General features: G+C 42.5%; 1 protein-coding gene across 4 annotated transcripts in view; it reads left to right on the top strand.

The window, feature by feature from the left end:
- The window catches only part of phkb (phosphorylase kinase, beta), an 87902-nt gene that overhangs the window by 3465 nt on the left and 60845 nt on the right, over positions 1 to 23592 (top strand). For all 4 annotated transcript variants that reach the window (XM_031846694.1, XM_031846692.1, XM_031846693.1 and 1 more), the window contains 5 exons: positions 9014 to 9152; positions 14230 to 14329; positions 18378 to 18485; positions 19301 to 19381; positions 22606 to 22721. In XM_031846694.1, the coding sequence (XP_031702554.1) occupies positions 9014 to 9152; positions 14230 to 14329; positions 18378 to 18485; positions 19301 to 19381; positions 22606 to 22721 (544 nt within the window). The remainder of the gene's footprint in view (positions 1 to 9013; positions 9153 to 14229; positions 14330 to 18377; positions 18486 to 19300; positions 19382 to 22605; positions 22722 to 23592) is intronic.

Genomic DNA, 23592 nt, shown 5'->3' with positions numbered 1-23592 from the left:
GAGTTGCTACACGTTTTTCCTCACTGCAATATAACTATGTACACAAACTAGCATGGAGAGATTACTTATTACTAAATATTTACACATACCGCCATGTGTAACAGCGATTATTATCGATGGTCGCTAATGGAGTATGACCTAAATTGAAGTATAAAGCTATATGGTCTTCATATTTGACCAACACTTGATTATGATGCTGTTTCATAATGATGTAAACCAAAAAACATAACCTAAACCAACAAAACATTATACCAAAATTATTAGACTATATGACCAAATAACGTCGAGTGAGTAAGCATAATCTTGTATTTCCCGCTCATTCTAAATACTGCTACAAACTGTGATGTGCATATTTCATCAAAAAATAAGTCATGCCTGCATCTACAAAAGCTCATCTCAAATCTCTAGTTTGAAACGAGCCAAGTTAGTTGTTAGGATCTAAGGATGGATGGCAATGGACTGACAAATAGCTGCAGCAACCCAATTCCAGGTGATGATCCTGGCATGTGTAATCAGTGGAAGAGTCTCCAGCCTCACCGCAGGAGAGATAAATACACATTAGTACTGATTACTTAATTACCTGCAGCTGTGAAAGCAGTGCTGTGCCAGCCAGTGCTACCTCCCAGTACGCACGAAGAAATTACACCCAACGGCCACGCAGCTAAACATGTAGCATTCTCGATTTCGGACCTAACCAAAATTTGGATGTAAACAAAGTGACACCGTCTTTAATACCGAAGTGAATATTCTATTAAAAAGAAACTGAATTTGGTATGAAATATTGCTGTCATGAGCTCACGTGTGACTGCCTGGGCCATTAGGCTGGCAGAAGGTTAACCACCATATTTGACAGCAGTGGGCTAACATTTCAAATTTGATGCAATGCCAGTGCACCCACTTCAAATGGACATCTGTTTGTTTAATGATAGGCCATTTTCGTGTCAGGGGTTTTGACTCGTCATTACATAAAAGCACAGGTGTAACTAATGGCATTAATGATGGTTCCGTTCCACTTAGGTGTGCCAGTGAGCCAACGCGCACAATAGCTAGGCCTTGGCACTGCAACACCTAAACTGAATGCAGCCGTTATTAATCTTATTAGTAGCACCTGTCTGCCGTTAGGATGGTCTGTGTCCACACCGGATTAAGCCTCAGGGAGAGGAGATGTAGCTGGAGGTACAGAAGTAGTAGTGAACCAAAAGACACGGTGAAACAAAACAATTTATATCTTGACATTATTTAACAGTAGGCATCGACACAATGGAAAGGCCAGACACACAACTTTGTCTGAGCAGATAGAGTTTGGTTTAGTGTGCAGAAGGCAGGATCGTGTGTTGCCTCTGGCTGTTAGATTCTGGTAATGCAGCTCAGGACGCTGTCCCCAGGGATCAGTGCTGATTTGGCCACCGTGGACGTATGCTCGGCTTTTCCCAGTTGCTCTTGTTGAAGTAACAAAAATGTACTATACGGTACAGTAGACAAAAAACAACAACCTGCGTGCTCTTAGGAGGTGCTTCTGAGCTTTAAGTGCTATAAAAAAATTCTGGTTGTGTTTCTTTTCAAGACAAATGCACTATAATCATACATTTTTGATTAGCTATGTCCACGAGCTATGCACAGTGCTGTGTGTAGTTGTAGAAGTCTGATAATCTTACCTTCATTTATAATTACTGGTATGCAGTACTGTAAAAAGGAAAATAGAAAAAAAACACCCTGCTTGGCCTTGGAGCTTTCCACTGCTTCTCTACCTGTGACATTTAAGGGATTACAGAATATACGTAAAGCATGGCCTTCTCCTTGTAGTGTCCTTGAACTAAGAGAAATTTAAAAGTGACCTAAATTGACATTTTTCCAGCTGGAATTTGGCAGAGGTGCACTTTAAAGTGCCTTTTAAAACTAGGCTACAGGGGCCTGCAGCATTTTACAGCACAGGCCACCATAGAGCATCATCTAGTAACTCAATGGATCACGAGACAAGATGCTTCTGTCTGATTCACTCAGCTGATTGATCACATTGTGTGTTCCCAATGTTTCAGCGAGTGGGAACAGTCAGTCAGGAATGTGAGAGGTCATCTTTAAAAATCGCGGCACTATGCGACAAGTCGTTTACCGAATTCAAATCAAGTCAGGACACTCACAGAGAAGCTCAGAGCTCCAAAACGTGTACACGTTCATTATTATCGTTAGCAAGCACCCAATATGAAGGTGCTATTAACAGGTCATCGGTACACAACGTGTAACCTAGAGTTGTCACATTTATTCCTTCCTTCAGAATATATGGTGTTCCCCAAATACAGGGTGTTGATATGGCCTCCTTTATATCGCAGAAAACCTTTTTATGCGGACTGCTGTTTATGATGTTAAAGTCACAGTATCTATAAAATGCAGACAATAATGTCAGTGGGGGAGCAGAGCTCAGTGTGCAACAGGTGCAGCTCTCAGTTGGAACTGATTCGCTGCTATCAGCGAGTGCAGCGTAGCCTCCAGCATGGGCCGCATTGAAACCCCATAGATTCTGCGGAGGAAAAGCCCTCCGCCAGATTGCAGGATGTCAGAAGAAATGCGGCGTTGAACATCGGGCTCGTTTAATTGTTGTGTTGGGTGGCGGCTCGTCCAATTCCAGCGGGGAACAAAGCCAACATTGTTATCGCCGGCACCCAGACCTGCCTGCCAATATACCTGCTTTCTTTCGGTTTCAGGGAGGAAAAGAGGTGGAGAGGGGTGAGGTTGGGGGTGACAATGAAAAATCAAAGCAGTTACATTCTTCCTCCTTTCTCTTTCTTTGTTGTTTTGTTGCAAAGGCGCCCCCCAGCAATATTAAGCATACGACGCTGTTGCGATAGGAGGAAAGTTCACCTCCATCTCTCACAGCTCATCACTCTATCATCTCTCTCTCTCTCTCTCTCTCTCTCTCTCTCTCTCTCTCTTTTCCTCCTCTCCTCTTACATTCCCTCAGCTCTCTATGGTTTCCTATTTATGTGGCAATGTGGCCACACTCCATTGAGTCCTTCCTGATAATACTGGAGGCAGAAGGCACGATCGCTCTGCCGTCTGGCTCGCACCGATTAAGGAAAGGAGAAAACACGTTTTCTTCTTTTCATAGTCATTATGAGCTCGTTGCAAAAGCTTGAGCTCGTTGTTTTTCAGTTTTGTGCTCTTTCTTTCCATCTGTCTCTTTTGATTTTCACAATGTTTTGTTTTTCTACTTCTCTCCCTTGACCCAACCTTTGCAGTGTTGATTTTGCAGGCCGAATCAAATCAGTGACTAATAGTTACAGAGTGTAATTTAAATATGCATATCATAACAGACCATTTATTTTTGACATGTGGATTTAAAAGTAATGGATATTAATTTCAGAAACAAACAAAAAAGGAAAATAACAATCCAAACTGCCACCATGGTAAACGACAAAAGTAACAAAGACTGGAGTAAAAGACAGAAGCAGTTTATTTAACATTTCACAATCAAACACTCTCATGCTGCTCAGGGCAAAACGATAGAGAGATCACAAAATCTCATAAATACTGCGCAATTCTGTGGAACATAATTCAGCTTTAATCATATTTTCATTTGACATAATCAGCTGTGAACAGTGTGTTAGATTACACATTTACTTAAATACTGGAAACATGCTGTATTGAAAGTTAATATACAATATATCAGGTATCTAAATCTGCAAAGTTACTAAAGACAAATGTAGTGGAGTCCAAACAACAATATTGAGCTCCACAATGTAGTGGAGTAGAGGTATAAAGTAGGAGAAACTTAAGTAAAGTACATCAACATTGTACTTATGTACAGTACTTGAGTAAATGTACTTGGTTACATTCCACCACTGTCTAAGCTAAACATCCACTTGGCTCTTGATCTTCTCTCCTCGTCTCAGTCTTGGAAAGAAAGCAAATCTGCGTATTTCCCCCCCAAAAATAATAAATCAACATTTCTTTCTTAGATGTTGCTACTCTGTCAGCATTTCTGTTGTTTTGTTTTTTCATTTGTTTTTCATTCAATAGTACCTCATGTCACGGATGCTATATTGCAAGAAATATTCTGACAACGTCAGCAGGATTGGACCCAGAAGTAATTGTTGAGACTGGCTCGAACAGTGAATATCACAGTTTGCGTGTTTCCATTTTTCTCCTGTAGCATCTGCCGGGGCACTGAACAGATACCATCTCACTCTCTCTATCTTTCATCTCTTTATTTTTTTTCTCTTTTCAATCTATCACTCAGTGTTTTTTTCTTTCTTTTTCTTTCTCATCATCTTCCCTCATTTTCTCCACGCTGTCGGTGCAGTGAAATGGCCCATTGTAAAAGAGCAGACTGTGTGCGTCTGAGACATTAGCTGCTGATTTAGTGGGACATTAGCTTGATGGATGGCTTGGCAGAAAACTCCCAACAACAGTTGATTTGCATCCAGAGAAACTTGCAGTGTGAACAACTGAAGAACGTGTGACTTGAAGATGAAACCCTGAGATACTACTCAGTTCCAAATTGAGTGGTATCAGAGCTCGGCAACCCATTTCATCCTGGGCTTATTCTGTGAAACACATTTGACATAAAAACCTATTAAACCTGTGTGCTTCAAAGATTTGAATTATTGTATTGAACCTGAGTTACAGCGGATGAGACATTTCTCCGATTTCTGAGAAAATTAAATTGAGTAAGACTATAGTTCGTTTTTAAATGCTTAATTTGCAGTAACTCCAAATGTAACCGCTGTTTTTTTCAGTTGTATTTCACAAATTCTTCAACAAAGCATCAAATAAGTGAACTGTTTTTACATTTCCTTTTATTTTCACGACATTTGTTGTGAGATCTATGAACATACGTGCGTACTTATTTGACTTTTCAACATCACTTTTTTTAAATTGCCTATAGCATATCATGGTGGTCAGTTAAACCTGAGCAAATTACCCAGGGTGCTTCACTGCTCTTCGAGAGCTTATCATACAGACACTGGCACCGATGATCTAAATCTTCGTTAATATAATAATGGATAATTAATTTACTGACCACAGGTTCTTGGCGTATTTGTGGTCAACGAGACAGACAGCACTTTGCGAGAAAACCAATGTCAGATACAGTTGTCTATGTCGAGTGTGATGACCAATACATCTCACAGCCTTTTAACATTCTGCCACTACCACATCCTATTACTGCTTAGCAATCCAGATGAATCTGTATGTGTGTGTGTGTGTGTGTGTGTCTGTACGTCTAACACCTCATTACTCTATGCTGAGACCGTAGAAATAGAATAGGAGCCATTTGTATGTGTACCGTTGCCATTACAACCGCTGTAACGGGCTACCTTCCGTATAAACCGACTTGTAGCAAGTCGCAGACTCACTCATGCTGACATGACGTGTAAAACAACAGCGTCTGCGTCTAGTTTGTGTGTGTGTGTGTGTGTGTAGTGTGTGTGTTTTCACGTGCACATGCATGTAAGTGTGCACTTAGTTAGTGCGAGGCGTTGGAGTGCCTGAGAGGTTTATTAATATTCTGCCTAATTCACCCCATCAACCTCTATATCTCACTGCCGATGTGCCTGTCGCCTTCAATTGACCGTTATACAACACACACACACACACACACAAGTCCATGCGCCAATATAGACTGACAATTCCCCCCCCGTCCCCCCGACTCTCTCCCCGTGCCCGTTACTGTCGCTCTTTTGTACTCATAGACACACACACATCCTCTCTATCTGTCTTTCCCTCACCCCTGTCCCCTTCCGTCTCCCTCTCCATCAGTCTCTCCCTCTCTGTCTCTTGTTTGCTGCGTTACAAACGACAGCGCAGAATGGATGTCCCCGTCATTTGCACCGGCATAATGTTCTGATGAAAAATGAAGTGATCCCTCCAGACAGATTAGTCATCGGTGAGGGGACCTCTGCAGGGTGTGTGTGTTTGTGTGTGTGTGTGTGTGTGTGTGTGTGTGTGTGTTTGAAACAGATGAATGACTTTCCCTGAAGGCTTTCTGTTTGAGTATGTAATATTTCAGCATATATTATTGGAGAGCTGCAATCTGTTCGTATTGAAAGCTTCCATCCGTTGTTCTCTCCTCGGTAACTGATGCTGTGCATGAACTCAGGTGAACTCGAACCATTTTGGTTCATCTTTGCTCATCCATTTAGCGCAGCCAGACTTTCACCGTCACAAACCCCCCCAGCTGAAATATGTCTCCAAAGAAAATACCTTGGTCGTCACCAACTGCAGAGCTTCCCAGTCATTCTGGTGGCACTAAAATAAGGACTGGATTTTGATACTTTCCCTTTACACTACCTGATGCTGGCAGAGGACAGCAGGGATTCCTACTCGTGATGCTGTTTCGTTTTCAGGTCTCAAGACGTCTAGTCGTCTGGGGTAGCCTGGTTTTAGACTCGATGTCTCATTGTGTTCTGAAAGACACATCACCAAATTAGTACTGCACAGTAATTAAAAAAACAGGTAAAAGTTGTATTGTTTTACAATCAATCAGGTGTTTGACATTTAAAGGGACAGTTCACACCAAAATCTAAAATATGTATTTTTTCCTCTTAACGGACCTTGTTATGAGCAGTTTCATGTCAGAAGTATTTTCTTTCAACCATCGTTCCTACATGAAACCTTGTTGAGACGAGGTCCGTGGATTATCTTGAGTAACCGGGTCATGACTTCTCGTCATCTCTATTTCTCCAACACGGGGCAACTCATCAAAACTATCTAGATTGATAAGTAGCACTACTGTTGGGGGAAAAAAACTGTCTCTTGAATCTAGTAAGGACTATACATCATGAAAATAAAATAAAAATGTTGCACAGTGCATAAACAGGTAAATTATTAACAAGAAGATGGGTGAATGTTAATAACTTCAGTGACGCCCTGACTTTTCATTCAGCACAATTATCAGGTCAACGTTTTGATTTCTCTCATCAAGACTTCACCTGTGACGAAATACCTGCCTACTGTTGCATTGTCATTGTGAGCCTGCTATCACGACGCCATTAGCGTTTAGTTCTAAGCGCCGCTATGTTCACCCTATAAGTGACGAAGCTTCAAAACGGCCAAGCGTGGCGAGCTACATTCTCGCCGAGTAGCTGTTGAAGTGTTACCCAAGCTCTCGTTGTCGTAGCTATGTCATTGAATGGCACTGGGAACAGTCTAACAGCAAGAATATGTTTTTCTTCAATATCTGACTGAAAGGAACAGGACTTGTGGGGAGAGAGAAGGGGACCAGAACTGGTGAAACAAAAACATACGATTCGTTGACGCTTCTTAGTGACAAGGTGCGAGTATACGAGCATTGGCAGTAACCAGGTTACTATAGGGCAATGTAAATACTTAATAAAAATGTTTTTCTGATACACATCTCTTCTTTTTTTTTTTTTTTTTATTGCGCCTCCTGCGATTTGAACATTGCAGTAGGCCATATTGAGATTTCGATAAAAGTTTGATGTATTGTGCAGCCCTAGTATTATTTCATATCAGTAAACCATCGGCATGTGTGGTTTTTCACTGGGTAACTTTCAGGAAGCAAGATGTTGGGTCAAAGTTTATGTTAAAGACACAGACGTGCAACACATGAAGAAGTTGTATGTAATTTCCACTCTGATGCGGGTGCAGAAGAAGAGAAAGACGACAGGTCATGCATCACTGTGTTTTGTAACCGCTTTTTAAATATATGCGTGAACAGTAAAGTCTCTCAGAGGGAGACCAGAGGTCAAAGTCAGCCCCCATTGGAGCTGGAATGGATTCTGTGTTTTGCTCCAAGTTACTTCAGCAGCGTAGAAGTTCACATAAATCCTCGTTCTCTAGTTGAAGTATCTAAATCTCCCTCCAATGAATTAGATAAATAGTTTACACAAAAATGGAAATGAAGCCTGTTTCTCCTCATGTGAGTCCATGTTAAGTCTGTAACTGGTGGTGAAGTATGTGCACACACCACAAAGCAAGTCAGCTTGCACAACTCCATGTCTGTCTTCACAATGCCTTGCAAAACACTGACATGAACATCAACTGACTCTTGTCAGCTTGTGCCGCACAATCCAAGTATTTTGAGGTGCAACAATGGCACCCTGAGTCCAAGTGATATTCCTCCAGGAATCGTTGTTTTTCTTTACAGTCGCAGCCATTCACACTTTCCATTTCACTGTTCACACTTTGCTCGACTTGAAAAAGCATCCATCTGTTATCACACTCCTACAGTGTTTACTGTACATGCCAAAATAATGCAAACGGAGCTCCTCTCCAAGTGACTTCATCACACCATTTGTTTTCCTTCATCAAAGAAGAAAAAAATGTCTGCCACGTGTCTTTGCCCAACCTGAACATAATTTCCTTTGATTTATTTGAGCTTGAATATGCACAGGAAGTATTCACAGAAGAGCATGAAGCGGAGGCAACAGCTGCACAGCCCGAGGAAGGTCGCGGGTCAGGGAATACGCTGTAACCCTCCTGGAGGAGCTGGATAAATATTCTATTTCTGCACTTGACAAATGCAGACTAGCTCGGAAGTAGAGAACATATACGCTGGTAATCCATCCTGTCCTCTCTGCCTCTGGGACTGCTTCTTGTCCAGCTGACGCAGCAAAGCACACATCTGTTCTGACATGTGAACATCTAAAAGCCTGGATCAAAATAGAGACTTGCGTAGGTGTGACGGGAGTGATGCTGCTTGAGAGCGTTTCCACTGTGTCGGAGTGGAAACAATCCAAGGTCTCGCAAAGTGTGTGGGGGGCATGGAGGTATGTGTGCTCTTTAAAAACTGGCATTTCTCAGGGAAGACTAGGAATGAATGACGGCGTGAATGCCTTCTGGACTTGTTCGTCTTCAGTACATCAAGCTGCGCTGGCTGCAGAGAAAAGAAACAGTCACATCAGCTGTTTTGTAATGGAGCAGTGCTAGCTAGCATGCTGTGGTCTAGCTGTGTTATCGTCACTGTTTCCTGTAATGTGGGTGTGAGTAGATAATACTAGCATTGCAAGAGAGTTGTTGCCTCACCAACACTTCCTCTCTGTCTCTTTCCATCCAGTCAAGACGACCATTCTGAACTACCAGAGTCCAACCACTGGCCTTTTCCCGGTCAAAACATGCCCCACCTGCAAGGAGGCCAAGGTCCGGGACTCCCTGTACTGTGCTGCCAGTGCTTGGGCCCTGTCTATGGCCTACCGGTTAGTACACAAAGCACACTCATTTTGTCTTAATTATTACGGTTTTATTGGGACTTTTGACTCCCTGATTGGTCTCTAGGTCTTTGAAATGACGCACTAATTGGTACACACAGTATCCTACAGATTTTTGAGGATATTTTAGAGCTGACCCTGGTCAATCCCGGGGTCTGGCCCCAAGAAGTACGAAAAAAAGATTGATTGACCATTCACTTTGTTGCTGTATTATGGGTATTTGCAAGGCTGGAGAAAAAAAGGCCAAGACCCTCAAACTCAACACAACAGTGCCACAGCTCAATGCACGCCTCCTCAAGATGTGGAGAAATCCAATGCTTGACAGGCCTGCCATGCCTGTATACAGCTGTGAAGCTGTGTGATTGGACAATCGGTGCCAGGGGAGGGGTTTAAGTGAAATGTTTTTTTGTGCAGTGTAAAAGTTTCACACAAGCACAAATAACAGACTTCAAAAAACAAGAAAGCAAAAAGACAAAAAAACAACAACATAAAAAAATCGCATAAAAGAGATGACAGACTTAAAACAAACCAGCAAACACGTCAACAGCATCAACCAAAGAATTGTCATTCAGTATCAGGACAAGATACTATCTTTTGAGCTGTTTTTAAAATCTTTGATGATCTATACATATAAATATATGTAAATAATCTAGTTAAAACGTACTTTAAAAGCGGTTTCACCAACATTTTTGCTAGTTCTAGAAACCTAATTTGTTCGCATGATTGGAGGTATCAGCTACTGATAATATATGAAAAACCCAGAGATCATGTACTTTGGAGCCAGTAAACCACTGACACCCAAAAACCTAAATTCTTAGTGTGCAGCGGGATATGTTGAGCACATGTAGTCATTTTGGCAGAGTGCTTGCTTGCTGCTATATACAGTAAAGAATAGGTACATCATTTTGGGTGCATGTGCGAGTGCACAATAAATGACATATGAAATTCCATAGATAAATAGGGCAATAATATATTTATTACATTGGGTCTCTTTTAGGCTGATACAATCATTGTATTTTTTACAGAATCTGCAGCTGAGATTTGAGTATTTGTCGTATAAATTGTGAGAGAGACTGTGTTATAAGGCTCCATTGTACTACATTTTTTCCACGCTGATGTAAAAGGGACATGAAAATGGACGGATATATGACTTCTAGTGTCTTTATAGAGCAGAACAGACCAGGAGTCCTTGGTTACATGGGTCCCTTCGTCTTCTTTGCCTTTTGGTTTTGTTGCACTCTCCTCTATTTCATGCTCACTGACCCTGATCTCTAATCTGCCTCTGTCATTCGAAGGCTTTGCTTTTCAAACACTTTCGGGATTGTTGGTGAAGAACACTTTAGAATTTAACTGAGAGGACCCAAACTCCTTTATCAACCGTCCCTGCACTTTATGTCTGCATTTCCTCCGTGATTAGTTTCAAGGGAAAAGAGCACTTTCACGAAATGAGCCTGTAATAGGACAGAGGAGGAAAGATGGAGAGAAAGATAAGCAGAGAGAGAGAGAGAGAGAGAGAGATTGGGAGGATGGGGACAGAGAGGGAAATGGAGAGAAGGAGATACTAAAGGTCGAGATGGTCGATGGGTGGGAGGGAGAGGGAAAGAGAGTGAGGGGGCGAGGTGGGCAGAGGGAGAGATAAGAGTCAGGGAGAAGAAATGGGAGATGGACTGAACGGATGAGATGGAGGGGAGAGAGAGAGAGAGAGAGAGAGAGAGAGAGAGAGAGAGGGAGGGAGGGAGGGAGGGAGGGGTAAAAATAGAGTGTACTGCAGTGATGTGACCAGAGGCAGTCATCAGTCATGGCTGCCTCCTATTAGAATTGTCACTGGGATTTAATTAAGATGATTCTCATCTGACAGGCTTGGCTACTGCCATTACTTACTTCACGCCCAGCTGCTGTGTGTGTGTGTGTGAGAGTATGCGTGTGTGTGAGAGAGTGTGCGTGTGTGTGGCACTTGGATTTGTCACAAACTCCGATTCTAAGTAGACAAAGTTGTATCCACCACCTTGCCCAGTCACATGTTATGCTTTATTCTGTTACATTTTATTTGTGATAATATTATTAGTAGTTTTTTAGTTTTTTTTAAGAGGAGACAGCAGACAAAAACATCGTTTTTTTCATGCACAGATCAATTTTGAGATTTTGGACTATTTTGCTTCCATATCGTGTCTTCTTTCAGACTAGAGGAAAGAAAACATCCCAAAAGCACATTTAGGGGGTTATTTATACTGCAAATAAGTGTTTTAATGTAAGTAATCAACTGGTGAAGTGTCATGGTGAAATATATAAGTGTCAAAATGTATGTCATTTTACAATACATATTTTCTCTGAGCCAGAAATCTCCACTTCAGTAGCACTGACCAAACTTCCCCATTTCATTCCTATCTATATTCTGAAGGTTTTTACAGAGGGGTTAGCTCATACATCATTCATAACCTGATTTATAGAACCTTTTATTACTGAAACCATGACGAAAATATATTTTCTAATATTTCAACAAAGTGAAATAAGAATTTTGAACTTACCTTCATCCAATGTTCAGATTTCTTTTCTGGACTTGTATGCTAATGAGCACATATTTGATAAGAGAATGCCTCATTTGCATATTTAAACATACCTTTCCAGTAAGATATCTATTAGTTGAAATCTTTACCCTGTTCGCCTGTAGTGTCCCCCTCTTTATCGGGGGTGGGTTGATGAGTTGGTGTTAATATTTTCTTGTAACCTTTCTGACACCCATTGTGTTTTCCTGATTAATCTAATTACATTTGAAGAGCTGGGTGTGTTACTGTAACCCCTGGCCAGTGTTGGATCACCTCATGCACATCACAACGTTGGATACTTGTAGTTCGGTAATGAAGTGCTTTAAAACAGGGCGCTGGCAGATGAGAAGCCGCCTGCTGTATCCTCTGCTATCACTTCTGATGGCAGAGGGTCACATCTAAAAGACGTGCGTGTGATTAATGCAGCGTTTACCGCGGAAGTTTCACCTCGGCGGCGAGCATTCCCTTTGTCGATGCCCAAAGTCACTGTGAGCGTGACCTTTGCAATGTGCATCCGAGATCTGCCAGCCCCACTGGGAATGTGCTGACTCCCGCTGTGGTCACTGCAACCGCAATCGATTGACTCCTGGGAGGCATCTTGGCAATATCACTCTCTTGAAGGCACATTTATTTAAATTGTTTGAGCTCACAATTTGGGGTGATACATATGCGAGTATCACGCTACGGGTTTTAAAGGCTTTACAAACTGTGTAATGGGAAAATATGTCACAGTCTCATGTGAAGGTTTAAAGAATGTAAGTCCTAAAAGAGCAGACACCAAACTGTAGTTTCAGTAGATGACTTTAATTAGTTTAGTATCCAGGTGTCTTGTTATCTGTTATCATTGTGCACTGTTTCTTTCTTCTTCGTATCTGTTATCTTGTGCACTGTTTCTTTCTTCTTCGTAAGACAGAGACACAGAGAGGCCTTGACTAACAGAGATCCTCTGTTTGAAATACTTTTGACTTCCTTTGTGATGCATTATCTGAAGTTGTAAAGGCGTAAACCTTTGCATGCATATATGATGTGTGAGGGTAAAGAATGTCTATTCTGTCTCTGCAATGGTCATTTTAACAATGTCACAGTGGCTTCAAAGGAAGCATCTGCTGTGTGTTTAAACGGTTTATTGTAAGGCAAACTGTGAACAAAGGGATTTGCAAACAGGAGATAAAGCATCTTCCTGACTGTCTTAAATGAAGTATACTAAGGCTTGAAGGATGACCTGCCTTTCATTGTGTTCTTTGTGTATTCTTGTTAGCTAAGCAGATAACAGGAAGCTGTCTGAGCATAAATGTCCATGCATTGTGACTGTTAGGTAGACCACTCTTATAGATCACTGCAATGTGTCTGTGAATCTGTTCTCTTTGCTTGCAAGCAAATAAATTGACTTTACAAACCTTGATCGTTCATCATAACTCTGTTTACTTTATATTGATAGAAAACCTTCACTTTCTTCTCCCGACTAGTCATAAGAAATATTCCACAACAACTGCACATTGATTTTTAGCCAATGTTCAATGCCACTGATGGATTATTTAGGCAGGCCACATTGTGACAAAACAGTTGCTGGTTCAATTCCTTCTATCGACAGTCACTAAAGTCGCTTTTACACCTTTAGCGGACGTCAGTTTTTCCAGGAAAATGATTGCTTTGTGGTGCTCTTCTGATATGTGTTCACGCCGACGTCTTTCAAACGAATAAAGAGGAGTAGACATCACATAAAATGACAGCTCATTCACATGGCCGCTTAGGTGTCATACCGCATAATCGGACCCACGTGGGAAAATCCATGTCTAGAGACTGACAGCAATTCCTTCAGCACTTTATTGCACCTTTGTTTATCCTCTCCGGTGGGCACCAAGAATAAATAACTCCTTGTGAGTATTATTATCTGAGACTTGAGCAACTGGAGCTCGTATGTCATAAATAATGATGGACAGGTAGAGACCCTCTCTTTTGCAGGTCCAGGTCCGGTTGTTTGTTGTCGCAGCACCACAAACCAATTGAAAGCTTTCACACAGCCCAACAAAACCAAACCAAAGGCTGATCGTTTTCGTTTTTGAAGCACCATCTGGCTCGACTCGACTTCAGGATTATTCCGGTTTAATACAAACATTAAACTCACCAAGTTAATTGCTGGAGTCTGACAACGTGACGCCGTCATTAGAAAAAGGTCAGATGATTGTACAGGTTTTAAGCAAACCTCCACGTTAGCCGTTTGACCTCCAGATAAAGTGGTTCAGATAATCTGTCTAAGCCGTTGGATTATTTACCTGTATAGTCGTCTGACTTCTTGCGTTTTTTTTGTTGCCCCATTTCACTTTGTAGTAGTGATGACGTAATGTTCCCAAATCACAGCGATTACTTTGGTGAGTAAAATGTAAAATTGAACTACATCAGCAAGACCCGAGTGGGAATAAACCAGAATCGTCCTTTAAAATCGGTGCTCTTCATGTGTTCATCATGTGTTCATCATGTGTTCATCCACTCACTGTGTTCTCCCCGCTCACCCCACTATGCAGACGCATCGACGACGACATGGGGAGAACCCATGAATTGGAGCATTCCGCCATCAAGTGCATGAGAGGGATCCTCTACTGCTACATGAGACAGGCTGATAAGGTGAGTTTTGAGCCGGCTCCCGCTCTCACACTGTGCGGTGTTTGCATAAAAGCACACCGCGATTACACACTGTATTGCAGATCAAAGGTGTATTTCTGAGCTGCTATTCATCAGAGCCTCTCAGAGCACCGGATACATCTGGTTTCCTCTTTCATATTATAGCAAATGACAACGGGGGCCAGTTGCTTTAGTCCTAATGGCTTAATAACCCGGCAATCTGTTAATTGCCAAAGACTTTTGCGCCGGAGGGGGTTTCCACATGTGCAGCAAACCTGATGCATGCGCATGAGCAGGCTGTGAATGGAAAATGGCCATTTTACTTATCCAAACGCAGAACCAGATATGGCCTTCGTTTGCAGGCTGTTTTCTATTCATACATTTTCAAATCGAGCAGCTGGCCGTGTCCCTGTGTACGTGCGTGCGTACGTGCGTGTGCCTTTGAAAGCCATTCCGTTTCATTCTGCCTCGACCTTGACGACCTAATTTGGGGGAGAGCTTTCCAGTGTCTTAATTACAAAGCTGCGTTTACACAGTTAATTACACAGAGCAGCGTTCATTACGGCCCCGTCTCCAACACTTACCAACAACATGGCATTTTTAATGGAGACGTGACACAGGGCCACTGCTGGGCAAATATCACAGAGCAAATACAACAGCTGGGCCCCGCAGTCTGGCTATAGTGTGTTGGGTGTTGTTTAGGGACAATTTTCTCAAGTTCAAGGTTGTTTTTTTCAGTTTGCACAAACAAATAGTCAAAGTCACTTTGTTGGTAAGGTTCATTTTTTGTCTGGAAACCCACAAAGCGAGCCAGAAGATGCAAGGGTAAAATATTATTTTTTCTCAGGCAGACAAAAGCATTGGACTTTGACACCTAAAACGCTCAAACACTCAGTCATGGTCAGAGATAGTCAGCAGTGGTCGAATATTGGAGGGAAAAGTAATGAAATATGTTGATGCTTTGAATATTTTGCATATTTCTTTCAAAGTAACAATGTTTCCAACAAAAAATATTTGCTGATGCAGATTAGATGAATATGGACATTATATCATTATAGGCGGCTGAGTTGCTCGACAGGTAGACAGCGACAAAGCTCTAATAAACAGTGCACGCTACCTGCCCGATACCAAATAGCAGACAGACAAAGTTGGCAACTAGCTCGTGAAAATGAATGCGGATGTTGCTCCATTGATGCGGGATGTGTGAATAAGCCACTGTTTCATATGTCGTTGCTTTGTTTACAGCTTGTTGCATTGCTCCGAACGGGACAAAAATATTTCAAGGTCGGAAATGTGATTCATTATCAAACTCTCCTACTTTGAATAATTCACACAACCTGTTGTCGTCCTGGATGTTTTTAAATCTGACAACTTTAAGGGCGAGAGGAAGGATTCCTGTTCCCACCTGTTCATCTAAACACATCTGACTCCTTGATAAGTTGCGATGACATAAGATTCAGTGCCATCATCTTGCTTGATTTGAATATATTTTCGTAATTTGGGTTTAAATAATATATATATTCTAACCATTTTATCTTGTTCATGTTAAATTATTAATTTATTCTAATTCAGCGTTCTGTTTTTGAGAAGTGATGCTCTGTAGCATGTGGGGAATTGTGCAATTTACTCAATAGATAAACCTTGTTATTGACCCTGTATTCTGACATATTAAGCAAACAATTCCATATTATTTTAATATTTTAACCTTATTGATCACCCTGAACAGCCAGAGTAGGAGCAAACCTACAAAATGAACACCTAAAAAACTGTTTCAGCTTTGGTTTAGATTCCTCTATTTTGCATTCACTTACTTTTTTTTTTTTTACATTAACTTTAAGTGTAAAAGTATGGTAGCCCTGAGGGTCAAAGCAAAACGACATTTCACAAAACAAGACATTCACTAAACACAACAACATTTCACAAAATACATTTCATCGAAAACACGATGACATTCCTGAAGTACTGCTGTAGGCTGACTTTATCTCTTTCCCATGAGTTGTTTTGGAAAATCACATGTATCTCTTTTGCATCCAGAAAGGACAAGGAATGGCCTGGTTATTGGTTTAACGAGATGCAAGGTTTTTTTTTGTTGGCAATAGATGTAAAATAAATGCATGAAAGCGGACAATTTCCTATCGCCGGAATGGAGCAGCAGAAGTTGAAGTGTTTCACTAATTTGAAGCTCATATTGGCGCATTGCAGCACTTGAAACAATAAACAAGATCTGGGGCCTCTCAGAATATCCCGAGGGAAGAGCCACTTGACACCGTGGCTGTGCTTGAGTGGGAATCGGAGAGATCTCTACACAGAAATAGTGTTAATAGAAACATAAACAGCAGTACCTATCGTCAGCTGCTTACAGAGGTAGCTCTTCCCTCACTGTCACACATGTACCACAAACGCACACAAACACACACACACGTACACACACACACACACACATGCCGTGGGATGGCAGGAAGTGGAGCAGTTTGAGCAAAAGTGGGACAGAGGGTCTCCACTCTGACCTGACGAGGAGAGAAAGAGAGCGAGAGAGAGAAAAAGGTGGCCAGAGGTAGAAAAGAGATAAAGATACACAGACAGCATGGGGTGTAACAAAGAAAAAGAGAGAGTGAATAATAGAAAGTAATGAGAGAAGATAGGTAGAAGTGAGGCGAGGGAGGTAGAAAGAGAAAAATGAAGACAGCGAGTTGGGGCTCGATGATGGAGAGAGGAGAAACAAATGAGGTAAAAATGTGACAAAGGGCCAATTATTTATAACTCTGCACGACGCGACTGGTGGCCCAGCTGTAATTTGGGAGTGCAGTCGAGTCAATGCAGCACACACACACACACACACACACACACACACACACACACACACACTGAGCCAGAAACAATTCACTGAACACAAAACACGACAAACACCTTGTTCTGTTTTTTTTATGTGTTTTGTGTCGTAAACCAAGTGGTAGTTTGGTCGCCCCTAAATCTGACCCCTTATCAGTTTGGGAGCACACTATGCTATGTTGTACAGTATATATCATATTGACGGTTCCAGTTTATTTTATCTGAGAAACAACAGATTATATGTGTCACTGCAGTGTTTATGGATTCATGTAGTCCTGCATTGTGGGAAGTTGAACATGGCCTTAAAGGCATAGCATGTAGTCATATTGTCGGTTGCTGTTTGCAAACAAAGCATTCAAAATTGTGAGAGAAAGAGAGCAGCGGTGGTCGAGAGAGCAAGAGATTGAATAACGAGAGGGACTGGCACAAATAAACACATCCGCACCTCTTCACTAACACGTGGGAAGGTGCCGGGTTTTGAATGAGTGCAGCGCAGGAGGCGGGGCAAAGCGCCGGTGTTTGACCTGGGAATGAGAACGGGCTGCACACCCCTGGGGGTTGTTCCCCCACGTGGGGGTTCAAAATCCTCAGTGCACAGCAAAATACGACGAAAAGAGAAAATACAGGCAGATACACACACACACAGCGCCACACACTTCTAATGGGTCATAAGTGATGATTGAGAGGGATTTTTCAATACATTGCTTCTTCGGAAATTGTCGCATATATACCCTCAACATATCCCCTAGCCTATTCCCTCGAAAACGAAGATGCCAATAATGACACAGCCAACATGAATACGTAACAACTCCTCAACCATGAGGCTTATATATGCATATTTCCGGTCTCCTTTTAAAGATAAGGAGCAAAAAAAATGTGAATCCATTGTAAGTAAATGACAGAGGAAGTCTGTTGAAAGGAGTTGAAGTCCCAATCGAGGTTTAATGGTTAGATGTAAAAACATGGACGAGGAGATCGCCTCAGTATGCACCCAGAAACAAAACTCCCATTGAAGCATAACAGATGTTGCCATGACAGTGAATTACCATGCATTAACTCAATAAGCAAGGTTCCTAATTATGTGTCATTGAATGTGTTCAAGGCTGCTACTGTGGTGCACTGTACCTCTTGTGAGGAAATGACTGTCTCCCCCTCTCCGTGCTTACCCTTGACCCTCTCTCTTTCATCCTGTCCTCTCGCTCTCCGTGTGTCTCTCTACCAGGTGGAGCAGTTCAAACAGGACCCCAGCCCCTCCAAGTGTCTGCACTCAGTGTTCGACGTAGTCACTGGCGACGAGGTGCACTCCTACAGCGACTACCACCACCTGCAGGTCAGCCAGCGAGCAGACGTGCAGAAATGAGGCAAACCCTCAGTTGAAAGACCGAAATGAAAATGTGTTTTTTTCCGCAATGTGCATGTGCACATTGCGGACGTGTGCGTTTGGGAAATGTGCATTACTATCTGTGCACCTCAAAGAAATATCCAGATGGAATGATGACGTCTGAAAAGGCGAGGCGCTTCTTAAGGCTAAAGAGACACGTTTGTATTGCATGTTGTAAAGACCGTAGAGTAAAATCCCACCGCATTACTCGTGTATTGTATCTCTGATCACATAAAAAAGAAAATGATTTCACTGGCTGTGGTCAGGGAAGAAACTCAGCCGTATGTTGGTATGCATTTATGGTTGTCCTCAGAGGTGGATGTGCATTAAATGGGCACTGAAACAGCTTATTCTTCTGTCAATGGTATTGACAGAGGTGAAATTGGTGTTGGCGGTTTGGATGGAGAGTTCATTTCTCGTGAGAGCTAAATAGAAAATCTGAATTATAATGTTGTGACGAAGAAAACGTCACAAATCATCAGAGCTGTGTATTTGTTAAACACTTACTGTATACACATTTATTAAGCCTTGGCTGTGATTTATTCTCCGACAACTTTGCAAACTGAAGTAAATTGCGTGATTGATGATACCAAGCCAATGCCAAAAGCCTAATAGCTAATATAAAGCTCACGCCTCAGTCTCTACACTGTGTCGGAAATCAAAGACACCCGTATTGACGGATCCTGTACAAATGACAGTGATGTTTTTTTGTTTTTTTTAATGGTATCTTATCCACTCTGTCCTTCCCTCTGTCATTGCTGCAGATCGATGCCGTTTCCCTGTTTCTGCTGTACCTGGCGGAGATGATCTGCTCCGGTCTGCAAATCATTTACAACACCGATGAGGTAAACAAGGCGCTAAAATGACTGCCGATGCTGGACACCGGGGATTTACGCCCAGTGCTGGCTATTGGTTTGATATTCTTTGGCTCATCTACGAGCAGCAATCAGTGTCCGGCTTGAGTCCCAAACAGTTTACGTCTCTTCTTCCAACGATAATTACACATTGAACAGAATGCTGCGGTCAATATTTGAATTTTTTATTTATACATGAGAGATTTTTCAAATGAGACTTAAACATAAACAACATAAACTTTTAGTCCATGCTACTGTGTGCTCTAGGAACGGCAATGTCTGTCTCTCGCTCGGTCCACCACTTTGATCTTGACTGAAATATCTCAACAACTATTTTGTGGATTGTCATGAAGACAATCGTGGTCCCAATAGGATGACTCGCTTTGGTGATCTGCCATTCATTCGTCCAATACTTTGGTTTATGACCGCTCTGCAAAACATTCATTAATGACATTCCCATTATCATCAGCTGTACTGTGCAAATGTTAGCATTAAGAAGATGAAAGGGGTAAACATTACTACTAAACATCAATACACCGATGGCCAGTATTAAGTGCAGCGACACAGAGCTGCTAGCATATCAGCAGACCTATAGTCTTCTTCCTCTGTACATGACTCGACAGCAAATATCTATCGATCCAAAATAAATATACATCATCCTTATAATCAACATATTTTGAAGCGTCTCTAAACTGCATTCTGACATTTACGAGAACCATTTTTTTGCACTTCATGAGTGTGTGTGCGCTTGCTCGTGAAAATTCCTATTGGGAAAATTGCACCACACTAAAATGTATTCGAAAACAAATTGTGGGACCTAATGGGATTCATGAGTCTTAAATTGTGCGATGCTTCCTCCTGAAAGTCCGACCAGATTCTTTAAAGTAAGAGCAAGGGATTTCTGAAGGCAGTTAGATGTACCCTCAATCCCCTGCAGATATCCTGGAGCCGACACAAATGCAGGATCAGGGGACAGTATCTCACTTTTATAGCCCCGCTCACATTTATGTTTTTTGCTGAGCCGCTCAATTGACTTTCAACAGGGAAACATTTAGATGATTTCATTGTGGAGGCTTAAACGTCCTCCTGGGTATCGAACCGGTAACGTCCTATTTGGCAGCGCACCAACCCAGGCTATTACCGAAAGGCTTTGGATGCTTTTCCCCAGAGTTTGATCTATCTGTCCGGTGTCAGTTTTTGTCTTCTTCATGTTTGTCTCTTAACAAAACAACAGGGCAACTTGGTCGTTAAGTTTACACACTGTGCTGTTTATTGTGCGGCCCCGAGGAGCAGTTGGAACTTCATTAATTCTGTTAGTTTTTATAGTCTGCTCATTCACAGCTTTACTTACCGCCACGGAGCGGGGACATTTGAGCCGCTGGTAAAGAACTCTGTTTGTTTACTAGATTGGGCTTATCTTAAGAAAGTAAAGACTTAGTAAAACATTTTGCCACTAACCAATTAGTGCGTGCAGTCTTCACTTTGTTTACAGAAAAACCCTCCCTAAAAACCTCTCATTTTTCCTCCATGTCTCGCTTCTGATGGCAAACAAATTGACAATGCTACTTTTATTACGAGGGCAGTCCTGTCTCTTAATTTGCATGTTTAAACACTGCTTATTAGATTGCATAATTCAAATTGAGGCGTTTCCCCCCCCCCCCCCGCCATCCTTCTATTATTAACTAACATCCGATCTAGTGAGCAAAAGGGCCTTGTGTTCTCACCCAACGCTTTTGGAAAAGTGTTCCATTTGGACGAATCACACTGTTACGGCATCGTTTATTAGTTTGCTGTCAGCTGTCACAACTTGTGAAGTCCATTGGCGTTTACTTGACTGAGCTGGAAGCTGCATTGCAGTATTTTTTATTTTTTTTTCCTTGACGTAGGTGGTATAGAAAAGGCTGCTGCGTGAGAAGATGCAATATCGACCTCCTTCCGGATGCCATTTTCAGTCTCATGCAGCATGAAATGGAGCATCTCATTAGCCTAGTGTGTATCACAGCCTGTATTTTGTTCCCCCCACATAATACAGGTGTATGCATATTTCTTTTCCCCACTGTGTGAGTGCTGCTGGCAGAAGCAGCAGCACATGTAGTATTCTTTTGCAATAGTTCCCCTGTGCCCAAACCACCACCACCAAAAATAAAATAAGGCGTAACTGGCAGGGACTGTCGTCTGGCGGCAGGGAGACGGAGAGTCTTGTTTGGCCGGTGGGCAGTAACATTCATTAAGATACCATCAAGATACTAAAAAGTTCCCCTCGTTAATCACTCCACTCACAAAAGCCCTGAAAAAAAGAGACACAGCGAACCTTTCTCTCTTTCCCTGCCTCGTCTGCTTCACTCCCCCGTTCCCTGCCCTCCTTCACAGACTGGCCTAGTTAAGTCCCACACAGGTTGTATCTGCTGCTCTCTCTCTCTCTCTCTCTCTCTCTCTCTCCCCCCCCCCCCCCCCCCCCCAACTTTGTCATTTGAGATTACATCTCCCATCAGTCAAGCACGCACGCACTCTTTTTAATGATTCAAGGCCTTTAAGTCATCACACATTGTATGCCTCTCCCTTTTAGTTTATTTCTAGACATGTACATTGATTTCGACATGTCTCTCATGGACACCAGGTCCTTCTCCACAGCCAGGTGCTCCTAATTGGGGACTTTAAAACCACTGGGCCACCGTTTTGTGTTTTGTGATTCAATCAAGGATGCTGCCGATGAGTTTTTAGAGCCTGTAATAAAAGAGTGATGCGCTGATAATCAAACTTGTGTCCATTCGGTGTCGCGTCATGACAAGCCGGCGAAGCTGTGACCTCACACGCTGCCTCACTTACACCTCGTCCGTTAGCTGCAGGGACAGTGTGACCTTGATCGTTGATGAGGAATCAGCTTTCTTCACCACTTTTCTAACCCCCATAATGAGCGGGAGAGTTCCACACCTCGCTCCAGATCAATACCAGAGGTCGCTCATTACTATGTAAGTGAGAGTAAGGATGTGAGTGCGTGTGTAGCTGCAGCTGAAATTATCGCGTGTCTCAATATGGAAACGTGTCTACTGTCTGCAGCCCTGGATCTGTGAGTGCACGTGTGTGTGTGTGTGTGTGTGTGTGTGTGTGTGTGTGTGTGTGTGTGTGTGTGTGTGTGTGTGTGTGTGTGTGTGTGTGATACCGCATGCAGGTGTCTGTATTGCTTCCTGTGTTTGATGTGTTTTTTTTGTGTGCAGGTCTCCTTCATCCAGAACCTGGTGTTCTGTGTGGAAAGAGCCTACAGGGTGCCTGACTACGGCATGTGGGAGAGAGGCAGCAAATACAACAACGGCAGCACTGAGCTGCATTCCAGGTCAGTCGCAAGCTGAGCAACACACAAAGAACATGCATGAATAAAAGCACTTGGTAGTGTTCGACTGTGAGCATTTACAGGTTGTTACCAAGGGACTCGGGTAAATGCTGACATCCAGTCTGACACTATTCTGATTTTTACAGCACTTTACCGCTGTTCTCCGTATCGCTGCCGCCAGCTGTGTCGGCGTAGTTGAACGTCAATCAATGTATACCGACGTCAAAAGAAAAACCACAAGGAGTGGGACTGACCCACGGTTTTATTTTCTCCCCAGTGCCTCTGAGAAGTACCCTGTGGCAAAAATGGATTCCCAATATAGATTTCATTGTGTACCGAGTCACTGTGATGCTGTAAATTCCACAGTTTGCATTTTAGCTTTTTGTTGAATTCCGTTGCTCATGCCAGTGCAGAGTGGGTGGGTGTGTGTTCACGGTTGAAACTTTCCACAAAAATTGACCGACGTAAACAGTCAGCAACAAGAGAGCGGGGGACTACTAACTGCCGGAATATCTGCGCATTGCCTGTGGTGTAATGATATAATAGTGCCTTCAGCTAGGATGGAGGGAGCACAGGAAGAGGGATGTAAAGGAAGGAAGAAAGGAACGGTGTGAGATAAAAGGTGAAGGGATGAACAGAATTGGGGAGAAACAGAGGAGGTTATACACGTATGAAAGCGCAATGATGCGAGCAGTGATAGTGGCGTGATCCTCTGGCCTTACAGCTGATATGATTGATGAGATATTTGTCCGTTCCACTGTTTTTAGCCATGTCGGACGTTTCCAGCAGGCTTGTGTTTAGAGGCCACACGGGACACAGCAGAGGGCTGGGAAGAGTGATCGCTCTTTTGTTTGTTTCAATTGTATTTCTAGTC

This window comes from Anarrhichthys ocellatus, unplaced genomic scaffold (assembly GCF_004355925.1).
Source record: "Anarrhichthys ocellatus isolate YVR2014 unplaced genomic scaffold, GSC_Weel_1.0 scaffold6, whole genome shotgun sequence".
Taxonomy (NCBI): Eukaryota; Metazoa; Chordata; class Actinopteri; order Perciformes; family Anarhichadidae; genus Anarrhichthys; species Anarrhichthys ocellatus.
The sequence above is the reverse complement of the archived record's forward strand: the minus strand, read 5'-3'. Positions and strand labels throughout refer to the sequence as shown.